Source organism: Aulonocara stuartgranti (genome assembly GCF_965226115.1).
Source record: "Aulonocara stuartgranti genome assembly, chromosome: 23".
Taxonomy (NCBI): Eukaryota; Metazoa; Chordata; class Actinopteri; order Cichliformes; family Cichlidae; genus Aulonocara; species Aulonocara stuartgranti.
In genome coordinates this window covers 8408719-8422862 of record NC_138958.1, presented here as the reverse complement: position 1 = coordinate 8422862, position 14144 = coordinate 8408719, and the positions used below count along the sequence as shown (strand labels likewise).

Genomic DNA, 14144 nt, shown 5'->3' with positions numbered 1-14144 from the left:
TCTCCTTTTTTTTTTTTAAACTTAAGGCAGCTTTAATCAGTGTTATTACAATGACAGTTGCTCACATGACTGCTTATATTTAAGTGCTTGCAGTTCTGAACCTAAAGAGTATTACTGGCTTTGCATTGTCCTCACTCTGAATGTTTTACGATCCATAACTGCAGTTTAGAAAAATAAATATTACCTGCAAAGCATCAATCAGCAGACGATGTTAGCATCCAGCTGCTGAATACCATCAAGTGTTAAGGAGCTGAAAAGCAACGGTTTGGTGGTACCAGTGCATGATGTAGAGCTGGGTTCACATGTTTTTCCACCGTTTTACAAAAGAAAAAAGAAAAAAAAAGGCCCCCTTAAATTGGGACCCAAAGTGACATAAGTGTCTACACCAAGACACTGTCAGATACAGCCTCAATTTTCCTCCCACAGAAACAACACCTACTTCTACTGGGAACACTTCATGATATTAGATTCTCTGCCAAAATGTGTGCTGGTTCTCAAAAGGCACAATGGTAGAACTGGCTCAGCACCTCATCTGCGGAAGAGAGGTTGCAAATGAAATCCCAAATGTAACTCATACGTTTGTTTTCTAAATGTAAAAAGCCATAATATATCCATGTCACTGCCATCAAGGGGCCAAATAACGTTACTGCAGTTCTCACAAGACAATCTCAGACCACTCAGCACAGCTACAAAAAGCAGAGCAACTGGCTTCTCCCGATAATCCACAGAGCTCAGAGAAGGGTATAATGGAATAGGATGGGATCTTTGTATCGGGTTGACAGGATGACTGGTGTCTCCCAGAAAGTCCTAGAGAGAGTGGATGCTTTTTGTTCTGCGTGCCCAGCTAAAACAGTTAGATGCCTTAAAACTAGATCATGTCTCTTACTAAAGTATTTAATGGGTTAGTATTTTATATTTACATACATCTAAAAGTATAAATGTTTACAGGTGAAATAAAGCATCCTTGGGTGCCAACACAGGCGATATGGATGGCTGTGAAATGGAGGGATCTCAAGTTCTAAAAATTAAGAAATGATGATATGAAGGATAATGTTAGCAGATCTTACTGTTGCATATGTTTAGCTTAATGTTGCCTCCATTCTATTCACAAATCTCACACATTGATTTCAAGTCTTAAGTGCTTGAGCACATCTTTAAAAAAACTAAAGTATTTTTCTATCATTCTGTCGATAATTTTGTGAAGTTGTGTGAAAATAGGGGTCAAGGATTAAACAAACTGTGACACAACAAACAGCATCGGCACTGTCTGATGCAGACACACAAACAAACATCCCCTAGGAGAAAGGAAGTCTGTGAAAATATCAGCCACTAAGCATTTTCAGGTCTTTTTTTCTGAGTATTAGAAAAAAAGCATATTCAAAGCTGCAAATAACAGACTATGCATTTCATTTCATGCATCATATAAAATATTAGTTATTCTTCAGTATATTTACAGTATATATTACACATGATATTCTGTACAGTCAAAGTTCAATCTACACCACATTCTTAAAAATATTTTCTGACCCATAATTAGTTTTACAAGAAAAACATACAAAACAAACAATTGGTTGTTTTGTAGGACGTCCTCGAAGTGAAGCTCTCCACCGCACTGACGGGAGAACTGTGAAATAATCCTGTGAGGGTGACTAGAGCACACATGCGCGCCTGCACACACACACACACCCAAACACAGACACACACGACACAAGGGGAGGCGTAAGGGGGAGTCTTTTGCAGGCCTTGTATGGCCCTGTTTTCTTGGAGGGAAGGCTTCATTCCACAGCCAAACCTGCTGCCACAGCAAGCCCCATCCCGGGTTCTCTGGTGTACTCTGGGCTCAGGAGTGAAGTGCAAACAGCACAAGATTCGCGTGAGAGAAGCAGAGCAACAGAGTGTCCACTTCTCATCCTCTGAGGTTTCAGTGGTGCACTTTCAGCAGAACTGCACTTTACACTCCCATCAACCACACCGGAGTTTGGTTAACTGCACTTCTGATAGGCTTGGGCTAGTTACTGCGGCTGTGTCGCTGAGCGGTCAGACAAACTATCTGCTCTGTGAGGAGCCAGCTGCTGTTGCTGCTTTTGTTGTAACTGCTTCTGCTGTGTTTGATGCTGTTGCTGCTGCTGTTGGGCTGCTGCAGTGAAGGTACCCTGCTGCTGCAAAGGGAACGCTGCCTGCAGGATCAGCTGGGTGGACTGGTTTCCATGAAGGAGTCGAGGAGCCTTAAGTGAAAAAGTTACATTAGCTTAGTCGGCACAGCCTAACGAGCCAAGATGTAACTTAAAGCTGCAGTAACTAGGACTCTGCTGATTCACTGTAAAGCAAGAAAGGCAGGCAAATCAGTGTCTGTGTAATGGCTGAACAATACACAGACACTGAGACATGAGTGCGCATGCTGCGTTCTTCATGCTCTATTCAGGGTGGTCCCTTGGCTAAACCAGAGGATTTCTAACCATTTAAAAGTATCTGAAGCAGACCATTATTTAGAGATTACAGATTATTGAAATGTAATAGACTACAACAAGCAAAAGATCTGGACCGCTATGTCTCACCATACTTAGCCTTATGATTGTAGTGCGACCAAAAAAAAACAGGCTTTTGGAGGCCATCAGTCAAAGCATATCAGTTCCTCCTCGTATATTAATTATATTAAAAAAAAATAGTAACTTGTGGCATTAAGTTAAACTTTAATTTCTAGATCTAATTTGTCATCCACCATCCTCTTGTTGTGGTTAGAGTCCGATTGAACAGTGAGTAGTGATATGGAACTGAAACATCGTTGTTGTCAACAGGAATTCATCTAAACTAAGCTGCATCTTTCAACATTGTATTTTAATCAAAATCACATTTTGAAAATGTCCTCGTCTGTCAACAGATCTGAAAAAAAATATTCACATTCAACTCCATCTCCTGTGTCAAGTTCTTTGAGCATACAAAGAATTTTCAATTTATATAAAATAAAATTCATTAGGATATTTTAAATCACGTAAACAGCAAGCTGCCTGTATGCGAGCCAACTTCATACAGTAAAACTTCACCTGATAAGTGGTTACTGTGTCAGTGTTACCTGTAGGAACTGTGTTTGCTGCTGGGTCAGTGGAGCTTGCCCTTGCTGCATGGCTGTGACCTGAGACTGCGGTTGAATCTGTTGCTCCTGTTGCTGTTGCTGCTGCGGAGCCTGTTGGGAAATGCTAATTGTCTGCGTCTGGCCCTGCTGCGGTGCAAAGGCCGTCACCACTTGACCCATAAACATGGTTGTGGGGACCATAACTGCCCCACATGTCATCTGCCCTGTCACTAGCTTGGTGAGCAGCTGGGGGCCTGCAGGAAACCTGTAAGGTTCAGGAAGTTAGTCAGGTCTGATAAGTCTAATTAACCCAAATTGACATAAGGTCAATATATATGACCTTTTTTCACTATAAAAGTGCACTGTACCTAAATTAGTACTACATTAAATTGAAGTATTATGCACCACAGAGGGTGCCATCAATGAACTCGAGCACTACTTAATAACATTTTCATTATGAAGAAATATAACAAATAGATTTATGTGAAGATTCACACCTAATCTGAGCCGAACGGTCCTGTGCAAATGTTGCCACAGCAGGAGTGTTGGGTCCAGTATTCTGCGCCAGGCTTGTGGCAATCTGAACCACGTTAGCAGGACTTTGCTGAGGGATCATCATCGTGTTGTAGAGAGATGCAGGCAGTGGATTCTGTTGAGGCTGCACTGTGTGCGACGACCTCTGAGGCTGAAATAAACAGAACCGGAGTCTATGACACGAGCATGCTGGATGGAAAAATCTATAACAAACACAGCTAAGCTATGAATTCAGCGGGTCAGTGAGAGGCAAAATGAGAACCGTTTAGCCTGTCTGACCTGCAAGAGTGCTGTGTTCTGTTCCCGTAGGAGTGTTTGCTGCTGGGATGGGGGCTGCACAGCATGTTGTTGCTGTATGCTGTTTTGCAGAGATCCTGCAGAAACCACCTGGCCCTGCATGCTGAGTGTACCCCCCTGCTGCCCACCATTCCCCTGGGCCATCTGTACAGAGCTCACATTTAGTCCTCCAGGCCCTTTCTGCAGGAACATCTGAGATACACATCACACATTCGAACTCCAGCTCTAATTATAACAGCAACACATCCATCATGTAAGCTGAATATAAAACAATTAAAAAGAAAACCTTTCATATATTTACTAGGCTATGTAATCATTCATTTGCAACACTTGTGCGCAGCTCTTCAGTCCTACCTGCAGACTCTGTCCCTGCACCCTCTGTAGCTCGTCCTGGATCTGCCGCAGCTCATCCTGCTGCCGCTGAATGTTGACCTCGATCATTCTGGTCCTCTGCTCCAGCTGCTCTTTCAGGTGCTGCATGGCTTCTAACTGGCTGGAGAACTGGACCATTGACTGTTAAAGAATAAAGACATAACAGTATGGCAGTTTATTTTAAATGTTCCATACGTATATTTTACAAATTGTTAAGGCTCAGGTCACATTCTCTGAGTACAAACAACTTCTTGCATGCTGACCACAGAACACATTTTAACCAACAGTGACCACTGGCTTAAAAATGTAACCAATTCAAACTGCAGCTCCAAGAATATCTGCTTAACGTTGGCAATAAAAGCAAGTGAATTTGTGAACACCCATAAAATTCTCAGCTTTAAAGCAAAAATAAACATATTTACAGCCTGCAAACTTTCCTTTGTTCTCTACAGCCAACTGACGGTTCATGACAACTGTGTGCAGGGGCTATATTTTTATTTAACTCACCTACATTTTTTAAAGACTTAAAAATCCAACATGCTGACGGTCAGACTACAGGCTACAGTAGTCCACAAACCAATAGGTGGCATCATAGGGACTACGTCTACGTTTTATATATAAATATAGGCATTCCTGGGTTAACAGCCCCATCATGTCAGTGCGTGGGAGCTATACAGAGCTTTGCAGATCCATGTTCATTGGCTGTCCCATGTCATAAGGCAGTGTCAAACAGACACATAGGCTACTCTTGTTCATAATTGTGCTGTTGGACCTTCAGTTTATCAAGTGCCACACAGAAGACATAAGACATGATGGATAAAGAAGTTCTTTATAGTGAAGTGAAACTGAGCATTAAAAAAAACAAACAAACAAACAAAAAAACGCTGTCCACTGCAGTCATTGTCTGCTAGTTATACTTAAGAATCAGCAATATTAGACAATAAAAAAAAATGACGTGAATATCTTACTTGGTTGTTGGTCGGAACTTGTTGCTGTTGCTGCTGTTGTTGTTGCTGTTGCTGCTGTTGTGGCTGCTGCGGCTGTTGTTGTGAAACCATGGATGACGCCACGTTCTGTCCTGTATTTTGGGAACTCATCGACTGCTGATGGAATTAAAGACACCAAACAAAAGTCCTAAGTCCTAATGAAATCCCTCATGACCCAGAATACAGGTATCGTGAAATTTAAGACCAGAGCGTGTGCGCTTGTCCATCCACTGACCTGACTGCTGATAGATGATCTCCGTTGTGATGTCATCTCCACAGCAGAGACCGACTGGCGACCTGGTGTACTCCTATCTCCCTGAAGCTTCATTTGTGATGCTGAAGGGCAAATATAAACATGATGCTCAGATAATAATAATAAAAAAAGAAATAGTTAATATACATCAAGCTTTGCTCAGTAGTGAACAGATGCTTGTACTTACAGGCTGGGTCAGACACAGCCGTGTGGGAAGATTTACGTGAGCTGCGAGACGAGGCCGATGGGGTCCGACTGTGGTCAAATCGCTCTAAGGCCTCTTTCAAGCTGAAAGTGTTGAGCTGGGACTCAGAGCCTGAATCCTGGGATTGCTGCAAACAATGCATTGTCACAAGGTCACTATGCTGTCCACTCTTTAATTTTTACAAATCATACCTCATGTTGGTCTGACCTTCTCAGCGGTGATTTGAGGTGGTGATTCTTCAATTCCCAGCTCTCTGCGCTGTTCTGCTCTTACTTCAGCATAACTGCAGCGCAAAGACAATTAATGACACACACAGTTAGGGTTGGACACAACTTTCATAATTATGGCTCTGGAAATCACCAGAATACACCTGAATTAAAACAATTCAAGTTCAGACTTTCTGATTTCAAAGTTTGAACAGAAGTATATGGAAAATTAACAAATCATGACTTTTTTTAATATAAAGTTTAATACAATTGTAATACTACTACTAATAATAATAATATATATATTGCTGCATTTGGCTGCCTCTTATACATTTCAATATGTAAAAATATTTCCAGTAGCTTTTGTCTACTCCATAGTAATAAAAACACCACATCACTGGAAGCAAAGCATGTCATTATACTACCTCTAGGGTTTTACAGAGGACTGTATGTTTTAGCTCGTGAGCAATGTCATATCAAAGGGTCAAGAGGGAAATCTTCATGCACCTTACGACCGTGTGTGTGCAGACAATGAACTCTGGCCTGGAGTTCCACTGGTGATAAGTAATGTAGTAATGGGTCTGAAGCCAAATCCATTGCTGCCCTTTGGTGAGGAATCTGTAGTAGCAGGACTTTCCTTTCCCATATTGCATTACTACACAGAAGCAAAGAGAAGATTTCAATGCTCTGCTTTGGAAGCTCGAAAGGAAGTTGATAACTGGAGTTGACCATGCTTCAGTGATCGCTGACAGAAGTGTACTCACAGTGTTCGTGACACTTGGCTAGTGTCTCAAGGTCATCTACATGATAGTAGTCATATCCTGATGTACCCAGGACCTCAAATGGGAGGTAACCTATGATGGGCGGAGCTCTGGACAAACACAGTAAACGTTATTGAAATGATTAACTGGAAGTCAATCAGGAAATGTCTTGTTCTTACGTTAAGTCATACATCCAGCCATATTTACCCCTAAATGACAACATAAAGCAATAAAGGAGTATGTATGCATGTAGCTTCACCTGATGCTTTCACAGCATAAGGAAAATAAGTGTCTTTCTAAATGGTTCAGGGTAGCATGCCTAAACATTTTCAGTAATGAGAGTTGGGATAATTTGCTACTCCCAGCTCTCACCACTCACCAGGATGAAATGTCTGTATTCAGGTGTACAGTTTACCTTTCTACCAGCCCAGAAGAGCTGTTGTTGTAATGTTTAATGAGACTGATAAAGCTGATAAAGCTTCTTTTTTTTTTCTTTTTTTTTTTTTGTAATCCCTGAATAAGATCATTGAGCTTTTGTAACTATGAGAGCCAACTACATCTGTGTCTAAATTAGCTACTGGTTACAGTTATACCTGTAGTTCATTTCATTTGGCCTGTCCCAAGGAAAACACACGCGACGCCGTTGTTCTGAGTTCATGTTCACACTTTTTTTTTTTTTAAACATATTAAGTGGTGTAAGCTTGAAGGAGGAGCTTCAGCCCTCAGGCTATCTGACTTCTGAACTACCTACTATTCTTATCTTACACACCTTAACCTTGGACTTCTATCATTCAACCTTAACTGAATGACATTTGCACGTCACACTGTTTATTGCATCATTATGCAGGCATTATTTCGACACTGATTAGGATTTTTATTATTATTCTTCCATGCTGGAGACAGCTGTGGCCAGAACGGATCTTTTGGGTTGTCTATCCCATTCACGTAATATATCAGGAATGCCTGGAGGGAATGTCGTCACATCTGGGATAAATATTAACTTTGAATTAAGGATGAACTCATTAAAATGTACTCATTTTTTTTGGACAAAGGTCACTCTGATCTACCAAAACGAGATTTCAGCCAAAACTCAGGAATGTCTGCACTAATTATGAAAAACATCTTTGAAATAATAAAATTATTAAGTTACTCCATTTTATTTTTATAAAGGTAAAGAATTAGCTACACTGAAACATAACCTAGGATATCAACTGAAACGTGCATGGTTTCAGAGGCATACAAAAGTGAATGCTTGCTTACTTTCAAATCCTCTTATCCCCCCCAAACATCTATTTGTGTAAGAAAATATATACCGGTACATAAATATTCCAGATCCATGAGCTTACAAACAATATGTTGTACAATATGTAGTTGTGTACATAGTCAACAAAAACAAATATCAATCCTGAAGTTAGAGTGACTGACAGGTTTTGGATAGTGTTAGTGATATCACCCCGAGTCATCAGCACCACGTCGAAGCCCCGTGGGAAATAAAGCAAAAATGCTGGTGACCGATAGCGGGCCAGGTTGACCTCACTCTTCTTTTATAATAATAATTATGTTTCCTGACCACAAGCCTTCATAAAAGCAAGCCTGCTGTGTAATAAATAATGACAGAAGTGTTACAAAACACGAGTTTTTTCGATTTGGTCTCTCACAAAAATCAACAATTCTGATTTAACAAAAAAGCCACGCAGTCACATACCGTAACCATGGTTAAAAAAAAAAAAAAAAAAAAAAAAAGGTCATTCTTTATAAATATAGGTCAGCAACTTTCACACCAAATCAAGTAGGTTAGGTTTGACTAAACACTTAATACTGATCCATTGTAGCACAAACTGAAAATTAAGTTATGCATTTACACTGATAAATTGGAAAAGAATTACCTGTGGTCCAGGAAGAGAAATTTCCACTCTAAACTATGTCTGGATGTAAATTCCTCATTAGGCTCTTCTACTGTGCACATCTCCTATTGGTGCAAGGGGAGAAAACAGAACTTAGAAGACATAAAAATACACATACACAACTCTAAACTACACACAGTATATTGTCTTAAAAAGAGCCTTTTAAACTTGTGCAGTATGACAAATTACATGATCAATCATCCCTGTTTGTTCAGCAATACAAGTTCTGGTTTATTTTCAACTTATTTTATCCATTTAGGTTCTGCCATCTCCAGTAAAACAGCCCAGGTTTCTACGACAGCGATATGTCAACATAACCCCTCCCCCATTTTTTAAATGAGGTAAAAAAGTTATTCCCAGCAGAGGCATGAGGGAACTACACATGATAAATGACAAGGGCCCAAATCATTTTTCCTCAGGTGACCATTACTGCTGAGCCCTGTCCTAATTAAAGCTACCTTAAGAGCCCTAAAGCAAGAAACCGAATGTGTGTCAACCAGATAAAAGGAGAAGCAGTTAAAGATTCTCACCTTGATAAACTGTGGCTTGGCTAGCCTCACAGTGGCTATGAGACACACTCTGTCTTCAAAGGCAGAGTGAAGTGATCGCTGGATCACTCCATCGAAACCATTTCGGGTACAGTTAGGCACTGGTAAAAAAGAATGGGAACAAAGCAAAGTTAATCCTTTCACACAACATCTCTGCTCTACATTCTGACTCCGTGTACTGTAACTTACCATTATTCAGGGACTTGAAGTTTCCAATAAACTTTACATATTCATACACGGGGGCCTCTTTGGGGTCGATTGTCCCTCGGAGCATGTGGCAACAGAACTCTAGCTGATTTTTTGCTATAACAATAATAATAATAATAATAATAATAATAATAATAGCTTAAACATAAGAATTGAAGAACAAAAACAGCAGCTGAAGACAGATAACATATCCAACCTACTTTTAAGATACTCAGGTGTCAATGTTTCTCCTTCCATGACATGAGAGGACAGAGCCTTGTACACCTCTGAATGCTCCCCCACAGGCAAGAAATTTAACAAGTTCTGATCAACAAGATCAGACTGGGGAAAAACAAAACCAATGAATATGTTTATTACCAAATGTTTCATCAGTGAACTACTGACTTTATCTATTATTTAAAGCTTATACTCACTGGTAAATGTTCTAGTAGGGAAGTCACACTCTCAGAGACATAGATTATATTCCCATCAGCCATAATTGCAAGGAAAAATCCATCTAACGCCTAATAGAAACAAAGGTTAGATAATATTTCATCTATATTTTTGCATAGAAACACAAGAAAAATAAGTGCAAGAAACTGCCTTACCTCCAACATCAGCTGAGTGAACTCTTCATTACTAAGAAAAGGAGGTTTCCAGTCTTGTCTGATCTCAGTTGACTCTGACTGAGCTGCGATTTCTGATAAAGTAGACATAACGCATGTAACTTATAACTCTGCGAATTTAAAAAGGCACCCATTATGCTTTACCTTATGGACCATTAAAGTGGTCAGTATATGTAATCCCAGTAAGCCAAATGTTCAAGTTTCAGAATGCACAAAGCAATCAGTTTCAGCTCATTTTTGTTCTACTTTTGGCTGTGTATGGTGGCCCTAATATGAGTCCACACAGAATTTGTTTGCAAGAGGCAGTCAAACAGAAGCAAGTTGGCTTGAAGAGAAAGAGCTAAAACATTTCATTTTAAACTAAGGATGAACTGAGGGATAAACCCACTACCATTATAATTAATTCTAGTGGTTATTAGAGTTTTTCACCTTTGTGTTTGTGCAGAAAGTCGATACTTTTCTGCAAAATAGTGGACTTGTCCATCTTCCGGGTGTTGCCCGGCAGCATTGTACCCAACTCCTTGATGAGGACATTGAACTGGTCTCTGCGCTTCTTCTCAGACTTGTTACGGGACACGCTGGTTATTTAGAAGAACAAATATTAGTAAAAGTTAGATGACATCTTAACTAGGAACACTTATCAAAATCTTGTTCACTGTAGCTGTAATAATTCAAAACGATATCTAAAATCAAGTCTTGTAACAACTACAATAGCAGTTTTATGGAGGATGTAACTTCACTGAATGCATTTGATATGAAAACAAACCCAAGATCTTACCGTTTTGCTTTGTCCTTTTCATCTTCTTCCATTAACCCATCAAAAATACTACTGTCATCCCTGCAGATTGGACAAACCAACAGTTATATCAGATCCTTTAACATTTACAGTGAGCTCTTTGATAAGAAAATCTCTCCTAGAAAACATGAAGACATCAAACTCAGGCACTGTAAATCCCTAAATTACTTTGATCTTAATCTTCAAAAAAAGGAAAAAAGGAAATCACTGTTAATTAGATGCATGAGAACTGTGGGCTGAATGTGTTTTGGATTTTCTTCATGTCCCACTATTTTTTTAAATCAACAATAAAAAAAAAAACTAGCCAAATGTTTGACTCACTGGTCAATGCTCGAGGTCATTTTGTATCCTGTTCAGGGTCGCAGTGTCGGTGAGGGGTCTTTTAATCGTGAGGTAGACATTTGTGAATAAACCTTTGAAGAAAAAACACCCATAAAATGGCAGAGTGTCAAAGAATCAAAAAACTTCAGACACGAGCAAAGATGGTAAAGACATTTCACCTTACTGACAGTACAGCCAGTTCTGTGAGAGGATGAGGAAGGTGCTGCTGGGTGAAGGTAGAGTACAGGTGGACACTCTGTGATAGGGGTGTGCTTTTATGAGTCTTGGAGGATATTCTCTCAAAGTCTCTCTTACCAGGCTGCAGAAAATAGCTAAAAGTTCCTCGGGGTGCTGTGTCTTTCGTCTGCTTAGGGTGTAAGTCTGGCACATGGCAGCAACATCTGAGTCTATGAGACAAAAAGACACAACAACCGAGGCCGTTATTGAAAGATTAGAGAACCATGATATATGAGATTGATTTATATTTTAAAAAAGTAAAAATAAAAAAAACAAGCATTTATAAGAATTCTGCCTACATTTATGCCTGAGGGTTGAAATTACTCCTTATTCTTTCATAAATATAAATACATTATAACAATGGTGGATGCTAATATGATCAACGATCATGTCCCATGTTTGTTTAGATATGCAGCTGTGTGGAGCTCTCTCTCCTCTCTGCAAGGCAGGTAGGTGAGTGTGTTTGCTGCTGAGACCAGGCGAGACTGCTGATTGGCTGGTTTGAAGAAACTGCTGTGTACAGACTGGACAGCCACCCCTTAACCTCCTTGCCTCCTCTCCACTCTATAAAGAGCTAGCAGTTAGGCAGCTAATAGCACTGCGTGTTTGTGTGAGAACACTGGTTCTAAGAGTTGACTCTTAACACTAGGTGTGGAAGTGAGATATAGGTTAAGAGTTATTGGTTACAGTTTATTTTAATACTACTGTATTACTATTGGCTCTGTATGATGTCAGTGACAGAGGATAAAGCTCAGTTTCAAATGGGAAGGGAGCTAAAACAGCTTATTTCAGAACCAGATGAACTAATGGGCAACACCAAGGTCCAGTATAAGATAAGGTTAAGTTTGAACTGTGAATCCTGCAAAACTGCTTTACCTGAATTCAAGAATAGAACTGTCGACCTGCAATTGTTATTCCCTCTTAATGTGGCAGCACAATATCAGCACTCACATCAGCACAGTGAATTTTGCTGTTGCTGTTGAATGTATGACTATAATCACCTGCATCCACCACAGCTTATATTAAGGTGGTGCTTTAATAGGGGTCACATCCTACATGTGCAACAGAGACGCCGAGGAAAGCCAAAGGCTGAAATGAGTCAGTTTCTTTCTGCTGCCATGTAATATTAAAACCATTACATATAGTAAACAATTATGAGTGCTGATGTTCTCATCAATTTATTTTTTTGTGTTTGCAGTGGGTCAGCATCAATGAGACTGTTCTTTTTGTATAGTATAATGTGGTAATACATCCCTTTACTTTAATAAAACCAAGTGGAGTTTTGTACTACATCAAATAGTCATTGCGTAGTTTCTTTGGCAATTCTTTGTGTGTTTTGCCAATGAAACAGCAGCAGAATGTGTTGGGTTTGCAATAGCTGTAACCTCAAACAGCTCTGTCACAGAGAGTGAACAGTAAACAGTGAGGCTGTTATCAATTACATAAAATTACACTGGATTATATGCTCCATTGCTAACTGCAAATCACCCAAGCAATCTAAAGTAAGTGTGGCAAAAGTGGACTCTAAATACTAACAAACTCAAACAACAAAAACAAAAAGTAAAATAAAAAAATATTAATAGATGTGCAGTTGCACAAAAAAAGAAAAAAAAATCCTGTGGATTACAATTTTTGAATTAATTACTTAAATTGACGTTTGATCGTCATAGTCATAACTGTAATCAAATACATTATGGTTTAACTACAAACATACTTTTTTAGGCCATTGTAAAAACCTTGGCTAGTAGGGTTTGGCTCGAGTGCAACATCCCAAAAAAAAATTAAAATGGTGACAGAAGTAATTTTAAAAGCGATAAAAAAAAAAATAATAAATTAGGGTACTTACTACCAAATATTTGCCTGCTTGTGTGCTGCTGTGTCAGATATACCAGAATCTGTCTTGATTTAAACAAGCCACAAATGCAACCATCAGTAACTGAAATACTCTTTCTACCACCCATCTCTACTATCTATTCTCTTTGCCCAGGTACACTAGATTTCAAATTAAAATGAGAAAGCCCGCTGGGTCTCTAGCCTAAATATTTGACCCATTTACTTCATGAACCAGTTACCGTCACAACCTATGTGGGAGGCTTTCTCAACATAACGGCCTATTTGTGTTGGTGAGAAAATCCCTTCAGTGTTTTTCCCCATGAATCTTGGTAGACATAATTTAAAGAGTTTAAATTAGGCCTGTTAACATTTGGTAAAGCCAAAAAGAAGAATTACACCTACACTCACCGATAGAATGAGTGAGTGTAGGTGTATTATTAGAGTAAACAAAGCTCTTCAGTTAATTGAAATAAAAAAATGAAAATGAATGAAAAAACCAATAAAAATAAAGCTACTTTCAGCAGTTGCCTTATTCACAAGGAGTCACCACAGAGGTAGCATTACATATTTAAACTGAATCAAGCAATCAACCCACCCTTGAAATCAACTAAAACTAAAGTGTATTGAAAATTAAAGCTAAAAAACAACAATAATAATAAACATAACTCTGGATCCAATATGCATATTTATGGTACGTTTCAAAAAATATACATCAGCCACCTCACATAATTAAAATATAGTTCTTTTTAATGTGATTTAAAATATTTCTGTCTTATTTACTTTTCATATTCCATTGAAATCTAGTCATCAAAGTGTTGCAATTCAGAAAATGCATTGTAAAAAGAGTATCATGAGCTAGAGCTTCAATGTGCACATTTTCATTCAGTAATTTGTTCTTTCCATTCATTTAAAGTTTATATCTTGTTTAGCAGCACAGTGGTTAGCACTGTTGCCGCACAGCAAGAAGGTCCTGAGATCAGTTCCACCATCAGGGTCTTTCTGTGTGGAG

At 39.2% G+C, this 14144-nt stretch overlaps 1 protein-coding gene across 7 annotated transcripts in view; it reads right to left on the bottom strand.

Annotated features, from left to right (window-relative positions):
- Window positions 1-876: 876 nt before the first annotated feature.
- The window catches only part of clocka (clock circadian regulator a), a 29845-nt gene continuing 16577 nt past the window's right edge, over window positions 877-14144 (bottom strand). For 2 of the 7 annotated variants that reach the window (XM_082523092.1, XM_082523093.1), the window contains exons 3-23: window positions 11245-11472; window positions 11066-11157; window positions 10727-10786; window positions 10378-10526; window positions 9931-10022; window positions 9757-9846; window positions 9544-9664; window positions 9326-9439; window positions 9119-9237; window positions 8571-8653; window positions 6688-6794; window positions 6431-6578; window positions 5925-6000; window positions 5700-5844; window positions 5495-5595; window positions 5242-5376; window positions 4256-4414; window positions 3884-4093; window positions 3568-3755; window positions 3071-3335; window positions 877-2225 (exon numbers count right to left, since the gene is read on the bottom strand). In XM_082523092.1, coding sequence (XP_082379218.1) covers window positions 2013-2225; window positions 3071-3335; window positions 3568-3755; window positions 3884-4093; window positions 4256-4414; window positions 5242-5376; window positions 5495-5595; window positions 5700-5844; window positions 5925-6000; window positions 6431-6578; window positions 6688-6794; window positions 8571-8653; window positions 9119-9237; window positions 9326-9439; window positions 9544-9664; window positions 9757-9846; window positions 9931-10022; window positions 10378-10526; window positions 10727-10786; window positions 11066-11085 — 2595 coding nt within the window. In that variant the 5' untranslated portion in view covers window positions 11086-11157; window positions 11245-11472 and the 3' untranslated portion in view covers window positions 877-2012. The remainder of the gene's footprint in view (window positions 2226-3070; window positions 3336-3567; window positions 3756-3883; window positions 4094-4255; window positions 4415-5241; window positions 5377-5494; window positions 5596-5699; window positions 5845-5924; window positions 6001-6430; window positions 6579-6687; window positions 6795-8570; window positions 8654-9118; window positions 9238-9325; window positions 9440-9543; window positions 9665-9756; window positions 9847-9930; window positions 10023-10377; window positions 10527-10726; window positions 10787-11065; window positions 11158-11244; window positions 11473-14144) is intronic. The other 5 variants (XM_082523095.1, XM_082523094.1, XM_082523098.1 and 2 more) reach the window with 5 other exon arrangements.